Source organism: Lacerta agilis, chromosome 6 (assembly GCF_009819535.1).
Source record: "Lacerta agilis isolate rLacAgi1 chromosome 6, rLacAgi1.pri, whole genome shotgun sequence".
In the NCBI taxonomy this organism is placed as follows: domain Eukaryota; kingdom Metazoa; phylum Chordata; class Lepidosauria; order Squamata; family Lacertidae; genus Lacerta; species Lacerta agilis.
Genome location: NC_046317.1, coordinates 91,889,324 through 91,903,824, shown reverse-complemented (window position 1 = coordinate 91,903,824; position 14,501 = coordinate 91,889,324). Strand labels below are relative to the sequence as shown.

Genomic DNA, 14,501 nt, shown 5'->3' with positions numbered 1-14,501 from the left:
GGCAGATGGCGAGACTCATGGTGGCACCCCAGCCTCAGGAGGAATCGGTTAAGGGGCACAATACTTTCCTTGCCCTGGGCGCTTGGCAATCCATGCTACGCCACTGTTTGGGCCAGTCCGCATCTCTCAACATGAACTATCTCATGGGGTTGTCGTGAAGATAAAATGCACTCCTTGGAGGAAAGATAAGAGGAATGAAATAAACAGCAATATTGGGGGGGGGGTTGGATTTTCACCAGGGGCAACCCTAGCGTGAGGCAGTGTGAGGCAACCACTTCAGGCAGCAGATTTGGGGTGGTGGGTGGGCAGGCAGTTGTGAAGCATTGAGGGGAAAAGCTGTGGGTCTCACGCCACCTACCCAAGACCCCCAAAGCTGACCCTCAAGCGCAGAGGAACTTCCAGCTGGGACACCTTTGGGAAGCGGAATTACAGGGAGTCCCGTTTCCGAGGCATCTGACCTTGGATATAGGAAGCTGTGACATGGATCATAATTGCAAGCAGGTCAAATGGGGAGAAAAAAAAACACACGAGACCCTTAATATCAGGATTGTGGGTTTGAGCCCCATGTTGGGCCAAAGATTCCTGCATTGCAGGGGGTTGGACGAGATGACCCCCAGGGTCCCTTCCAACTCTACGATTCTATGCTCAAAGTGCCTTTGGAAGAAGCTGCCTTGACCTCTCCATTGTGTTTGACTGATTGTACTATTGTACTACCAACCTTACTGTAGGCTTGTGAAACATGAACCACTTATAAACCCCATCTCCAACTCCTTGAAAGATTCCATCAATGGTGTCTCCGAAAAATTGTACACATCACTTGGGGAGACAGGCGAACTAATGCCAGAGTACTGGAAGAAGCGAAGATCACCAGTGGCGAAGCAACGATTCTTCAACGTCAACTTTGTTGGACTGGTCATGTTGTGCGAATGCCTGGTTATTGTCTTCCAAAGCAACTACTCTATTCCGAACTTAAAAATGGAAAGCGTAATGCTGGTGGTCAACAAAAGAGGTTTAAAGACCGTCTCAAGGCAAATCTTTAAAAATGTAGTATAAACACCAACAATAGGGAAACACTTGCCTGCTAGCGCTCCAGTTGGAGAACAGCCTTTACCAAAAGTGTCATGGGCTTTGAAGATGCTCAAACTCAGGACGCAAGGGAGAAACGTGCTAAGAGGAAGGCACGCTTGGCAAATCCACACCGTGAACAACTCTCACATGGAAACCAATGTCCCCACACTGTGGAAGGATGTGTGGATCCAGAATTGGCCTCCACAGTCACTTACAGACTCATTGTTAAAACCGTGTTTATGGAAGACAATCTTACTTGGCTACGAGTGATGGCCAAAGAAGTCAAAGAGTTTGACTGATTATTTGCAACTGTTTTTCTGATGATTCCTTTATTCTATGAGATTTATGTTGTATCTGGGGTGTTCCATTACGTTCTCGTTATTTATCATTTGTGAGCAACTTTGTGATTCGTGCGAGTGAAAAGCGGCACAGAAGTATAATAATTGAAATGAAAGGGGCAGATGTTGCACCATCAGTGCTACTTCCGTGGAGGAGTCGTGATTATTTGAGACACTGACTCTCTTTGAACAGATAGGACTGGCTTTAATAGAATCTAATGCTGGAATATTTGCAGGCAGGGATGCCAAGGAAAGCCCCTGCAGCGGTTCTTAGCAGGAAGGTTCAAAGACGCCGGACCGGGAGTAAGGCAGGCCGTTGGCTTTGGGTGTAGCTCAGCAAAGCAGGAGGGAAATTGGCTCCCAGATGCCTACAGGGAGGGCGTTGTGCGATCGAGGTGCATAATCCCAAGCTCGTTTCCAGCAGCTACAGGGGGAAATCCTCGTCCGTGGGGATGTTGAGAACGATATCCATATCTGGGGTGCACCTGGAAGGGAAGAGCAAAGGGCCGATCAGAGGAGAGGAAGGACAAAGGTCCGAGGCAGAAAAGAGGCACAGAAGAGGAGCAGCAAAACTGCCATGTCCCTTGTCTCTTTCACAAAAGGGAAGCCTTCATGCAGCGCAGGAAAAACCGGAACTCGCTCCCCCAGGGGGCAGTGATGGCCTGGGTGGCTTTAAAAGAGGATTAGACAAGACTGTGAAGGAGGAGAGGGCTCTTGAAGGCTACTAGCCAAGATGGCTCGGCTCTGCCTCCACATTCAGAGGCAGTGATGCTTCTGAATGCCAGTTGCTGGAAACCACAGGAGGGGAGAGGGTTCGAGTGCTCAGATCCTGCTTGCGGGTTTCTCACATGCCTCTGTGAGACTAGATTAGGGCTGGGTGATATATCGATATACCGTCCAAAACTGGTTTGAAGTCCATATTGTGACACCAGTTTCATAATTTCTGACCTGGCGATGCATGCAAAAAAATCACAATGTGGGGGAAACCGCAAAGCCAGCCAATGCTTCTCTCAATTCCTGCAGCAACTCTGCCGGCTCAGCTCTCCCCTGCCTCATGCAGGGGGGCAGCGAACCACAAGAGCAGGTGCTGGCAAAAATCATGGTGCGGGAAAAACCATGAAGCCGGCCAATGTCTATGATTAGCTCCACCTTATTTCAGACATGGTGATATATTGTTATATAGCAATGTTTAGCTGGTGATCTATCATGTTGCTGAAAACCAGATATTGCCCAGCCCTAGACTAGGATCTGCTTATGTCCTTATAATTGGCAGCAGGAAGCTGGAAAGGAGGACAGGAACCAAAGTGGCCCCATCAACTCTCATTGCCTAAAAACAGGGTCCCGCAACAGACTATGAAGCTGCAGGCGCACCTACTTTCTTTCGGAGTGCTCGTTTATTCCACCCTGCAACCTGCTAGAAAGCCGCCCTGCTCCTCTCCCTGCTTTTCAGTCTCTGGTGCAGCTCCTTGGCCAATGCAACGCACCCCCCCCAGGGCTCACTCAGCGTGAAAGCATGGCCCAAAGCACCCCCAGAAAATGCTGCTGCTTGGGACACAGGCTGAGGGACCTACTTGGGTCTACGGAGGAGGACGTCTGCGAAGATCACTTCCCGCGGATCCCCAGTGGAGTGATGGAGCATTATGAGGTTCTTGTGCAAAGAGGTGACGTCTTTCACCAGTCCATCAATTACCTGAAAGGAGAAAGAAGCAAGTCAGGGAGATGGGTGAAGTGGGCTCTAGCCCACAGAAGGTGGCGCCATAATAAGACCACGAGTCATTGAGGTGCCTCAAGACTCCTTGCTGCTGTTATAACAACTCCTGCCCTTGCAGCCCCAAACACTTCCCATTCCCCTGCTCCAAATGGCCTTTCCCCCTCCATGGAGTTTCAAACACGTTGGGCTTCCAGATCAGAAGTTCACCGCTTACTCACAGATAACTCTGAGGGTGCTCTATTGCTGCCGCCACAGAGTTGTAGAGAAAACCTCTGCCTGAATTTAGCTACCACCATCAGGCCGAGACGGAGATGTAGAAGATTCCCTCCATATGATGATCCAATTATTTTAGCTCCACCTTCAATCTACACTCGGCTCAGAATCTCAGCCTACAATCCACCGGGGGTTGGCGTTTCACGTTTATCACAAAAGATAGAACTCCCTCCCAAAGTGCCTCCATGCCAGGGACCAGCCTCCCCTCATTCCAGCTCGTTGTGAGATCGTTCCCCAGAATAGCTGTCAAGTATCCCTAGTTGGCCGGGATTCCCCCGTTTTTACATGTGTTTCCCGCTCCTCTCCCGGGTTGTGTGGAGGTGGAGGAGGGCCGGGAATGCCCGGGGGGAGGAGACACAAGCCGTTGGCGCTTCCCTCGGCTGCAAGCAGAGCAGGAGAGCCAGGAGAGCGAGCGAGAAGCCACTAGGGGGAGCGCTCCGTCGGCAGCCCGGCCAAGCGCTCTCTCTCTCTCTCTCTCCTCCCTGGCTGGCTGCTGCGCCGGAACCGGCAGCGCTTCCAGGGGCCGGGTGCGCCTCTCGCCCGGCGGGTGGGCGGGCTGGCCTGCTTCGCCCTCCTCTGCTCGCTGTGCCCCTTTAGACGGCTCCTTCCTGAGCTGCCGTCGCCTGCCTGGTCTGCCTGCCCAGCTTGCCATGATGCCCGCCGTCTGGGGCTCGATGCTACCGCCGCCGCGGCTGCTGCCGTTCTTGGCGCTCTGGCTGTGCCTGGCGCCAAGGAGCATGGCGGAGATGGCGGCGTGCGCTCCCTGCCGGCCCAAGCTGTGCGAGACGGCACGGTGCGCGGCACCAGAGCTGATGGCGCGGGACGAGTGCGGCTGCTGCGAGCGGTGCCTGAGCGCCGAGGACGAGCGGTGCGGAGGGGTGCAGGGCGCTTGTTGCGGCCAGCGCCAAGCCGAGCCTCCAGCCGCCGAGGAGGAGCAGGAAGAAGGCACCGGGCGCTGCTCCGCCCACTTTTGCTTCTGGCTCCGCCCACCACTGCCATGTGACTGTCAGGTGAGGCTGCTGATCCCTTATTTTCAGATCCGAAAGTTGACAGCTATGTTCCCCAGGGATGTTGGGACGAGTAACGACCAGTCAGGTGGAGTAACGGCCAGGAACATTAAGCCCCTTCTCAGGACACACTCCACCCCGGAAGGTGCTGGACTCTCCTTCACTTATCTGAAGAAGTGTGCATGCACACGAAAGCTCATACCAAGAACAAACTTAGTTGGTCTCTAAGGTGCTACTGGAAGGATTTTTTTTATTTTTTATTTTGTTTTGACTATGGCAGACCAACACGGCTACCTACCTGTAACCTTCACTGGTTGGACGGTCATCTGTGAGGGATTCTTCAGCTGCGATTCCTGCATTGCAGGGGGTTGGACGAGATGGCCCTTGGGGTCCCTTCCGACTCCACAATTCTATGACAAGGAGTGGTGGGAGGTACCAGCAGGGGAACACTCAAGGGAGGCACCCTACCCCACCAAGGAGGAAGCCTCAGAGCCCAGAGATTGCTGGTGGGACGCTGAGGGAGAGGTCAGAGGGAGGAGACTGGGAGGAAGGGTTGGATGCTGAAGGAGCAACAGGGTTTAGTGAGCAGGGCGAGCCGGTGACATAGAGCAGTTCAGACTCTGAGGCTGAAGCGGGCGGGGGGGGGGGCGAAGATCAAGAGCATGCTGAAGAATCCAGGGAGTCTCCCTCTCCTGCTGAGACAAGCTCGCCCCGCCCCGTCCTGTCTGCAAGAGTACGCAGGATAATGAGGAGGGCAGGACAGAGACCAAAGTTGCACAGATGCAGTTTGGGGCTGCTGGGGAAACATCTGGGAGAGGAGGAGCCGTAGAAAGGGTGGGAAGCAGGGGCCGTCAGCCCTGCTCTATAGGGGCAAGACCTACTGGGAAGGGTTGCTGAGTTTCATGTTCCTTTCCTTGAATAAGAGGTCAACTTCGCTGGCAACTGGCTCTGCTTCTTCGTGCTGACCTGCGTCTGGCTCCAGCCCTGACACCCCAGCCCATAGTTCTAATTACAGGTAGGTAGCCGTGTTGGTCTGCCGTAGTCAAAAAAAAAACATCCTTCCAGTAGCACCTTAAAGGTAAAGGGACCCCTGACCATTAGGTCCGGTCGTAGCTGACTCTGGGGTCGTGGCGCTCATCTCTCTTTATTGGCGGAGGGAGCCGGTGTACAGCTTCCAGCTCATGTGGCCAGCATGACTAAGCCGTTTCTGGCGAACCAGAGCAGCGCACGGAAATGCCGTTTACCTTCCCGCCAGAGCAGTACCTATTGATCTACTTGACTTAGATGTGCTTTCAAACTGCTAGGTGGGCAGAAGCTGGGACCGAGCAACGGGAGCTCACCCCATCGCGGGGATTCGAACCGGCGACCTTCTGATCTGCAAGCCCTAGGCTCTGTGGTTTAACCCACAGCACCACCTTAGAGACCAACTAAGTTTGTTCTTGGTATGAGCTTTCGTGTGCATCTGAAGAAGTGTGCATGCACACGAAAGCTCATACCGATAACAAACTTAGTTGGTCTCTAAGGTGCTACTGGAAGGAATTTTTTATATTTTTTATTTTGTTTCGACCCCAGCCCAGACATTTGCAGAATTCCCCGCCGAGCCATTTGCTGCTGTCCCCAAAGCTCTTGCCTCCTTCTGAGCGCTTATTTGCCTTCTCAGCTCCAAATTGTTCTTATCCATCTGGTGAAGGCCATCCTGGTATTGCGTCAGTATCTTCTGCACAGAGAAAGGGGGAAATGTGATTTAGAAGCAAAGATGGACAAAGGATCCCGGAAGGCAGCGGCAGGGTACCCGGAGCCCCTAGAAGGTGTGAGTTTCCAGAGGACAGTTTGACAGATCACTTTGCCAAGCCGCACACTGTGGCTCATAGAATCATAGAATCCTAGAGTTGGAAGAGACCCCAAGGGCCATCCAGTCCAACCCCCTGCCAAGCAGGAAACACCATCAAAGCATTCCTGACAGATGGCTGTCAAGCCTCCGCTTAAAGATCTCCAAAGAAGGAGACTCCACCACACTCCTTGGCAGCAAATTCCACTGTCGAACAGCTCTTACTGTCAGGAAGTTCTTCCTAATGTTTAGGTGGAATCTTCTTTCTTGTAGTTTGAATCCATTGCCCCGTGTCCGCTTCTCTGGAGCAGCAGAAAACAACCTTTCTCCCTCCTCTATATGACATCCTTTGATATATTTGAACATGGCTATCATATCACCCCTTAACCTTCTCTTCTCCAGGCTAAACATACCCAGCTCCCTAAGCCGTTCCTCATAAGGCATCGTTTCCAGGCCTTTGACCATTTTGGTTGCCCTCCTCTGGACACGTTCCAGCTTGTCAGTATCCTTCTTGAACTGTGGTGCCCAGAACTGGACACAGTATTCCAGGTGAGGTCTGACCAGAGCGGAATACAGTGGTACTATTACTTCCCTTGATCTGCCGCTTGACTATCATAAATGAAATCATTTTTCAGAGGGCATGAATCTCCCTGTCAGAGATGGGCGGGGGGACTATTCCTGCTGCACTTTCTGCTCCAGGAGACAGAAGAGCATTTCCCAGACATTTTGAACTACATATGCATATATGTACACAGTTGCCTTATCTTGCATCGGATCATCGGTAGATCTAGGCCAGTACTTTCTGGGCCTGGTGGCGGCCCAAACAGAAATGGCATGAGAAAACTGTGATCAGATCCCCTGACGTTCTGCTTTTTACTTAAAAGCATCTGCTAAGGTTTGTGGGTTTGTTTGCAACAGCAACACCGGGGAAGGGAGCGTTTGAGAGCCTTCGCTCAAAGGCAGAGCATGTGCTCTGTGTGCGAAAGGTCCCAGGTCAATCCCCAAGTAGGGATATGCCCTGTCTGAAAACCTCAGGAGCTGCTGTCTGTCGGAGGAAGACCACAATGAGCAAAATGGTCTAACTGGGTCATCGCAGGGAGTCCTCTTCCCTCTCACTTGCTGCTGCTACACCTGTTGACTCCGCCAACCTGTCTTGGCCCCTGTGGACACTGCACTGGAAACTCCCAGTGTAGGGAAATAATTTCCAAAAAAGGTCCTCAAGGAAAATCTGCAACTTTACTTTCTCCTGCCGTGGTAACAAGCTTGTAGCCCAGGAGAAGATCTCTCCGGACCTCTGGCCAAGTGAGGAAACCCGGACACACATCGCACGGAGAGTAGACAACCCCAACCAGCCCCACCCGAACCCATCCACCGGGCAAAGCACAGACAACCAGCCCTGCCCCACGGACCTCTGTAACGTGCTGCATAAAGCGCTCCCGCTCCTCTCGCGCCTTCGTCTTCATATTTTCCAGGTACCTTTTGAACATATCCTCCATCTCCTCCAGCTCATCCTGGGGGCGGCAAAGCAGGAGAACGGATCAGACCGGTACCCAAGGGCTCTTTGCTGCCAGCCCCGTGCCCACAAAGACAAGGCAGAGGCCAGCAAGGCCTCCCTCGGCTCACCTGTTGCTCTTCGTTCAGGTTTCGGACGCTGCGCATCAGAGAGGCTATCTGGACGGCTTTCACCGGGTATTCCTTGTCCATGTAGGTTTTCAGGATGTTGAGCTCTTCTTGGAGGACGTGCACTTTGGCCTGCATGCGTTTCATCTCCTGATCCAGTTCTGGAGTGGGAGGAAGAGGGCAAGGCAAGAGGAAGAAGATAAAGGGAAACATTTATTTACTTACTTATTTATTTATTATCTCTATACCGCTTTATATTTTAAAGGGGGAAAAAATCTCAAAGCGGTTTACACCACATTAAAACGTCAAAGAAAACAATCCAGAAGAAAGCATTACTGAAGAAAGTCAAACATAAAGTATACAGACCAAGCAACATACTTAACTAAAATATTATCTTAAAAGATTTCGAAAGAAAAATTACAAAGGAGGTCAGCTACAGAATACGTATTTAACACAAACAAAGTTAGCAAAGAAAATCCTAAACATTTCAAAAGAAAACGTTGCTAGATGAGGTCAAATACAAAATGCACATTTAAAACAGCAGAATTAACGAGAGGATAAAACACTCCTCTTCTCCCAGGCCTGTGGCTAATTAAAACAATCTATGTGGTATTTAAAATTGTGTGTGTAGCAGGGTATTGTTTGCATTTGTTAATTTGATTTGTATTTTTCTGTTTTCTGCCAAATTTGTTTCTCTGCTTTCCTTTGGACCCCATCAGCAAGGACAAGAAGGAGGGTTTGTGGTCTGGGCAGCCCAGGACCTCCATAATAATAATAATAATAATAATAATAATAATAATATTTATTATTTGTACCCCGCCCATCTGGCTGGATTTCCCCAGCCACTCTGGGCGGCTTCCAACAAAAATCAGATACAAAAATATCACACATTAAAAACTTCCCTGAAAAGGGCTGCCTTCAGGTATTTTCTGCACACTCCCAGGCTTGTGTCTCAGCAGCGCACTCCATTGTCTCTTGAGACAGACGCATGCAAAGAACAAATCTCCTTGGTCCCTCCATTTCTATGGAAGCTAGCCTGGATTGCCAATGCATTGCCTGGGCTTCTCGTATCTGTGTGTTCCACCCCTTTCGTAACAAGAGGCAACAGACAGAGGAACACAATCTGAATGTGTCGGGCAAGCTAACTTTCCACTACAGCTAAATCCAAAGATCTTGAGTTTACTGGCTTGGGCTTCTTCTCTGTCCCACCCAGCTGGGAGCAGGAGGCAAGGTGTCCCAAATTGCGTGCTGCTTACTTCCCAAATTCTTCTCCACCATTTTCTCTGCTGCCGCAAGATCTGCTTTTGCTACACCAGCTTGGTTCTGACTTGAGTCCCGAAGAGATCGGATGATTGTCTGCAGAGACAGGAGCAAAAGGCACCGGTTCTTGGGACTACCAAGAACCAAAACTAGTTCGTGAACCGCTTGTTGCAGCTCCTAGTTTGTACAGAAAAGTCTATAGGGAAGAAATCCAAAAGGATCCCTCCAAACTGGGTGGCTGGGGGTTAGAATAGCCATATAAGCAACTGTCAAGCAATGCAGGCTGGGACAAAAACATCCTAACTTCCCATAGGCACTCCTGGAGTCTGAGCTAGTGGAGACTGGCCAGGGACAGCGCCCGGGAGTCACAGTGGAATGCTTGATGAAAATGACAACCCCGGTTTGCAGCAGCTGGGGGAAAGTCAAAATCTATGTTGGGGTTTCTGGGAAAGGGACTGAAAATAAAGCTGCCATTATCATAATGCCAATATCTATGGTGCACTATGTAAACTGGATTTTATAATACTTCAGAGCGAATAACACAAAACATAAACAAAATATTTAAAACATGCACAGCATTCAGGATTAACCCTCACTGTGCTCAGTGGGGATTACTGCCTAGTAAATGTGTTAAGGATTGCAAGCAAAATTGCTGAACTTCTCATCCAACGATTCCGGTTGCAACCGCAGTGAGTAAGATTGCACTAAGATTGTTTTCCATAGCGATAGGTTTCAGTGCCTCAGAATGCTTGTGAACGTTCCATGACATCACAGCAGGCCGGCCAATACATTGCAGGCGGGCAATTTATAATCTAATTGCATGAACTTCAACCGCTCCTGGGTATATGGGAAGAGCTGTTAAGTCAATGGCAGAGAACATGCTTCGCTTGCAAAAAAAGGTTCCCTATTTAACTCCTGTCTGGGAAAGACTCCTACCTGAAACCCTGGGAAGTCACCGCTAGTCACAACAATCCTGTGCTAGATGGACTGTTGCAGGGGGCTGGACTAGATGGCCCTTGGGTGTCCTCTCCAAATTTACTATACTATGATTCTATGACCAGTACTCTGGAAACAATGCCTTATGAGGAACGGCTTAGGGAGCTGGGTATGTTTAGCTTGGAGAAGAGAAGGTTAAGGGGTGATATGATAGCCACGTTCAAATATATAAAAGGATGTCATCTAGAGGAGGGAGAAAGGTTGTTTTCTGCTGCTCCAGAGAAGCGGACACGGGGCAATGGATTCAAACTACAAGAAAGAAGATTCCACTTAAACATTAGGAAGAACTTCCTGACAGTGAGAGCTGTTCGGCAGTGGAATTTGCTACCAAGGAGTGTGGTGGAGTCTCCTTCTTTGGAGGTCTTTAAGCAGAGGCTTGACAGCCATCTGTCAGGAATGCTTTGATGGTGTTTGCTGCTTGGCAGGGGGTTGGACTGGATGGCCCCTGTGGTCTCTTCCAACTCTAGGATTCTATGATTCTATGACTCAGTATCAGGCAGCTTCCTACGTTTCTAGAAGCATAGAGAAGCTGCTTGGTTAAAGCAAAGGGCTGGGATTCAGGAGGTCCCCTTCTGTGCCAATTATCGCTGGGCCCTGACACAGAGCCATTCAGATGACTAAGGCAGCTTCCTGACTACACCAGCCTTACCCCAAACATGTCGTACTGCTGGAGAAGGCCCCTGGCCTGGATGACGGTGTCTGCATCCATCTCCTTGATCTCCTCCATCAGCGCCCGGTTTTTCTCCAGGAGAAAGTTGGAATGGCGTTTTATTTCTTCCAAGCTGTTTGCCTTGTGCTTGATAAACCTCTGGGAAATTTTTTGGAAGGAAGGGGTTACCAAACAGCTCACCTCTTCTTAACGCCACCCAAAACCGGAGAATGCCAACGGTCCTAGAACGCTGCAACCCCCCGGCTACTTCTCCTGCCCACGCCCTTTTGCACTGTTGTGGAAATTGCACAACTGGTCCCCATCGCCAAATTTGGAGTTTCTGGTCAAAAATGCAGAAATCAAATCTACACCCGATTCTGGGCAACACCGCAAGGGTTTTACTAGACTACGTGGAGTCCTGTGTCCAACTCTGGGCACCGCAGTTTCAGAAGGATATTGACAAGCTGGAAGGTATGCAGAGGAGGGCGACCAAGATGGTCAAGGGTCTGGAAACCAAGCCTGATGAGGAACAGTTGAGGGAGTTGGGGATGTTTAGCCTGTGTAAGGACGCTTAGTGGTTGCTCATGAGTAACAGTCCAAGGCAAAGAACTTCTAAAAACTAAGTTCTTTATTGTGCAAGCTATGTACAGCAAAGCAAAGTCTCAAGCATCCTCTCCATACTCATCAGTGTCCAGGAATGAACTCTTTCGGTTTCTCTTCCACCAGAAAAGCCTCGGAACCCTGAAACCCCTCCTTCTTCCCTCCTGTGACCGACCACGTAGCGTGGGAACCTGACCTCTATCTCTGCTTTCCCTGTGCTGTTGAGGCTCTCCGACCCCTTCTAAGCCCCTCCACCGCCTTCCTGTCTCCCCCTCTCCGTCCCCGCCTGAGGAATACGAAGAATGCGAGCTCCCACTGGAAGAGGGGGAGGAGGAGCTCGTAAACAGCGGACGTGGATCCCTGTACTCTAAATGCTCCTGCGACGCCGGCCGTGGCGGGGAGGGGGTTTTCCTGACAGCCTGGAAAAGAGGAGCCTGAGAGGAGATACAATAGCCATCTTCAAATATCTGAAGGGCTGTTGGGGGGGTCCCTTCTAACTCTACAATTCTATGTTTCTGGACCATCCCTATGTCTGTATCAGCAGCACCTGATGCCACAGTTTCAACGCAGGGTATCGTTTTATGTACCTGAATGATTTTGATATTCTCCAGCCTCTTGGCCCGGGCCATTTCCTTTGTCATACTTAGATTCCAAGTGGGCTTCTGTCGCATAGGGGGCATCATTCTCACGACCGCTTTTGCAGTCGCTGCCCATTCTGAAACGGAAAGTGGCATTAAATTCGTTTGGGGTAAAGCACCCGGTTTATAGCTGCTGGGGACAACATGGCAGAGAAGGGGAGAATGTGCTGAAAGTCTCTCCAGCCCAGAAGAGTTTGGGGTGGCAACGGACTCCTCCTCCTCCCCCCGGGTGCCGGAGTCCAGGCACACAAGCAAAACCTTTCCCAACCTATTTTCTTCTCTTTAGGCTTTTCTGGAGAACTGACACCCCCTTCCTTCTTCAAGTCCTTTGATGCCGAAATCGGAGGCATGTTTAATTTCAGTGCGGACTTCTGTGCCACATTGTCTCTTTGCCATTTGCTGTAATCCTAAAAGCAGCACAAGAAAGGGACAGGCTCATATGGAGGAAACAGACAATATTCAGCAGAAGAACACCCTTTAAGACAAAAAAACAAACGAAAAAAGGCCCTAAAAGCAAACATATCCCTGGGCATGTGCAGAGTGCCTTTCTGTCTGTGAAGCAAACGGTTCCTTGCCTGTCTGAAGAAAGTGTAATCTAGTGTTCCTCAGCTCAGCCTATTCCCCTAGGGGGACCCACAAAGGCCCCGATGCTATTCACAAATAGCCGGTAGTCATTCAACTGGGAGAGAGCTCAAGCTCTACTCAGGGAGACCAACACATGTAGTGACCTACTGGTTATATAAGGGATAAGGTGATCTCTCAAACAACTGGGGCCTGAGCTGCATAGGACCTTATAGGTTCATATCAACACTTTGAATGTTTCTATGCCACCAATCTTATGCAGGCAATTAAGAAACCATCTTTCTGCAATTTCCAATTCTATTTTTTTTTTTATTGTGTAGAGATATTCTTGCAAAATGCTTCGATATCTATTTCAATTACGTACTTATTAAATTTGCATACCGCCTTTCATCCGAAGATCCCAGGGTGGTTGATAACAGAAGACAAAATGAGAATTCAAAATACGTAATAAAACAAAAACAAAATACGTAATAAAACGAATCATTAATCGTTCTCCCACAAACACATTTAATACAGTATTCAATGATATAACTGCACGCAAGTGCTTTTATAAATATATACGTAAATACATTCGGGGAAGAAAGAAGTGTGGGCAAACTGGATTTAGTTGTTTTAATATTATTTATTGGGCTAATTAGTCGCTTTGTTTACAAAATGCAAACTCACAACGACTTACAATATACCAGTTGCCGTACTGTTTTGTAAAATTCCCCCACCCTCCCCACTTTCTGGGACTCACAGTTTGTCTTATGGAGCTGATGAGGCTCTTGGGGGAGATAGTTGGACTCTGGAAAGCCATCGTTTGAGCTCGCGAGGAGGAGTGCTGCAGAGGGTGAGAAACACTCGGATAAATGGGAACACAAAGAGAGGCGTGCTCAACTATACACCTGCCCAATTCATTTGAAACATACTTGGTCTTCTTAAAACGGAACACTTCTCGCTCATCAAGCAAAGCAGTGGTTTTCAACCAGTGTGCCGTGGCACCCTGGGGTGCCTTGAAGGATGGTCAGGGGTGCCGCAGGCAACACTGGCCTCTGTCCCTCTTTCCTTCTCTCGCTCCTCTGTCACCTCCCAAAGGCTTTCACAGCTGTTTGGTACAGCAGCCCTGGCTACAAGCTCCCCAGGCGAATGGTGCCTCTGGGGCTGGCCAGGGTGTGCATCCTAGGCCCCCGTGGGCAGTGGCGGAGCATATGCCCGCCCTGCCCAGGGCGGGTGCGCTCCCGAGGGGGGCGTGGCATAGAGGGTGCCCTCCCAGGTGCCCGGAGTGGTGCGCGCGCCTTGCAGCCAGAGGCAGAGCGAGCCGCCCACATGGCGGACGTCCGGTGCACCACCTGCCCGAGACTCCCAAGCCTCCCCCAAGCTGTCAAAAGGGGGGGGGGAGATGCTGGCAAAGCAGCGCGGCTCCCCGCCTTACCCCAATGGCTCGGGGTAGGCTTGGGAGTCACAGGCAGGCAGCGTGCAGAATGTCACTCCCCTCTGTGACAGCACCCGGGGCGATCCGCCTCCACCGCCCCCCTTCCTATGCCCCTGCCTGTGGGGCAGTGTGAGGAGGCACCTCTCCTTGGAGCAGGGGGGGACAGCTCAGAGACCAGGGGCAGCGGCAGCGGTTTCCAGGAGGACTCCCAAGGAGAGGGGAGAAGAGAGGAGGCTGAGGGAACACTCCTCCCCAAGCATATTTACAGGGTATATTTACCCACACTTTCCCCAAAAAATTTTGATTTCCTTAAAAAAAAAAGCCCAAAAAACATTGGCTGCCCCCACCTAACAAAAATTATTATTATTATTATTATTATTATTACTATTATTAATTGGATTTATATACCGCCCTATACCCAGATGTCTCAGGACGGTTCACAAGACAAAATCAAAATATAAAACCACAAAATATATAAGCAGAATAAAAACAACAACCCATTAATGCCCCCCCCCCC

General features: G+C 50.2%; 1 protein-coding gene across 1 annotated transcript; it reads right to left on the bottom strand.

The window, feature by feature from the left end:
* Nucleotides 1–1,590: 1,590 nt before the first annotated feature.
* On the bottom strand, nt 1,591–13,391 carry C6H20orf96 (chromosome 6 C20orf96 homolog). The gene is made up of 10 exons (XM_033153841.1): nt 13,310–13,391; nt 12,257–12,395; nt 11,938–12,065; nt 10,751–10,909; nt 9,102–9,201; nt 7,849–8,006; nt 7,635–7,736; nt 6,028–6,114; nt 2,978–3,096; nt 1,591–1,891 (listed from the first exon to the last, which is right to left on the bottom strand). Exons 1-10 carry the CDS (start codon nt 13,367–13,369, stop codon nt 1,831–1,833), a joined length of 1,113 nt encoding a protein of 370 aa, XP_033009732.1. The 5' UTR covers nt 13,370–13,391; the 3' UTR covers nt 1,591–1,830.
* Between the last annotated feature and the right edge of the window lie 1,110 nt (nt 13,392–14,501).

Bases quoted from the DNA above. Each gene is read 5' to 3' on its own strand.
- C6H20orf96 (XM_033153841.1), bottom strand. From the start codon at position 13,369: ATGGCTTTCCAGAGTCCAACTATCTCCCCCAAGAGCCTCATCAGCTCC. The intron at 9,202-10,750 runs GTAAGGCTGGTG...CTGTCTCTGCAG, and splicing joins AGCAGTACGACATGTTTGGG to ACAATCATCCGATCTCTTCG. The intron at 8,007-9,101 runs GTAAGCAGCACG...CTCCCACTCCAG, and splicing joins GGTGGAGAAGAATTTGGGAA to AACTGGATCAGGAGATGAAA.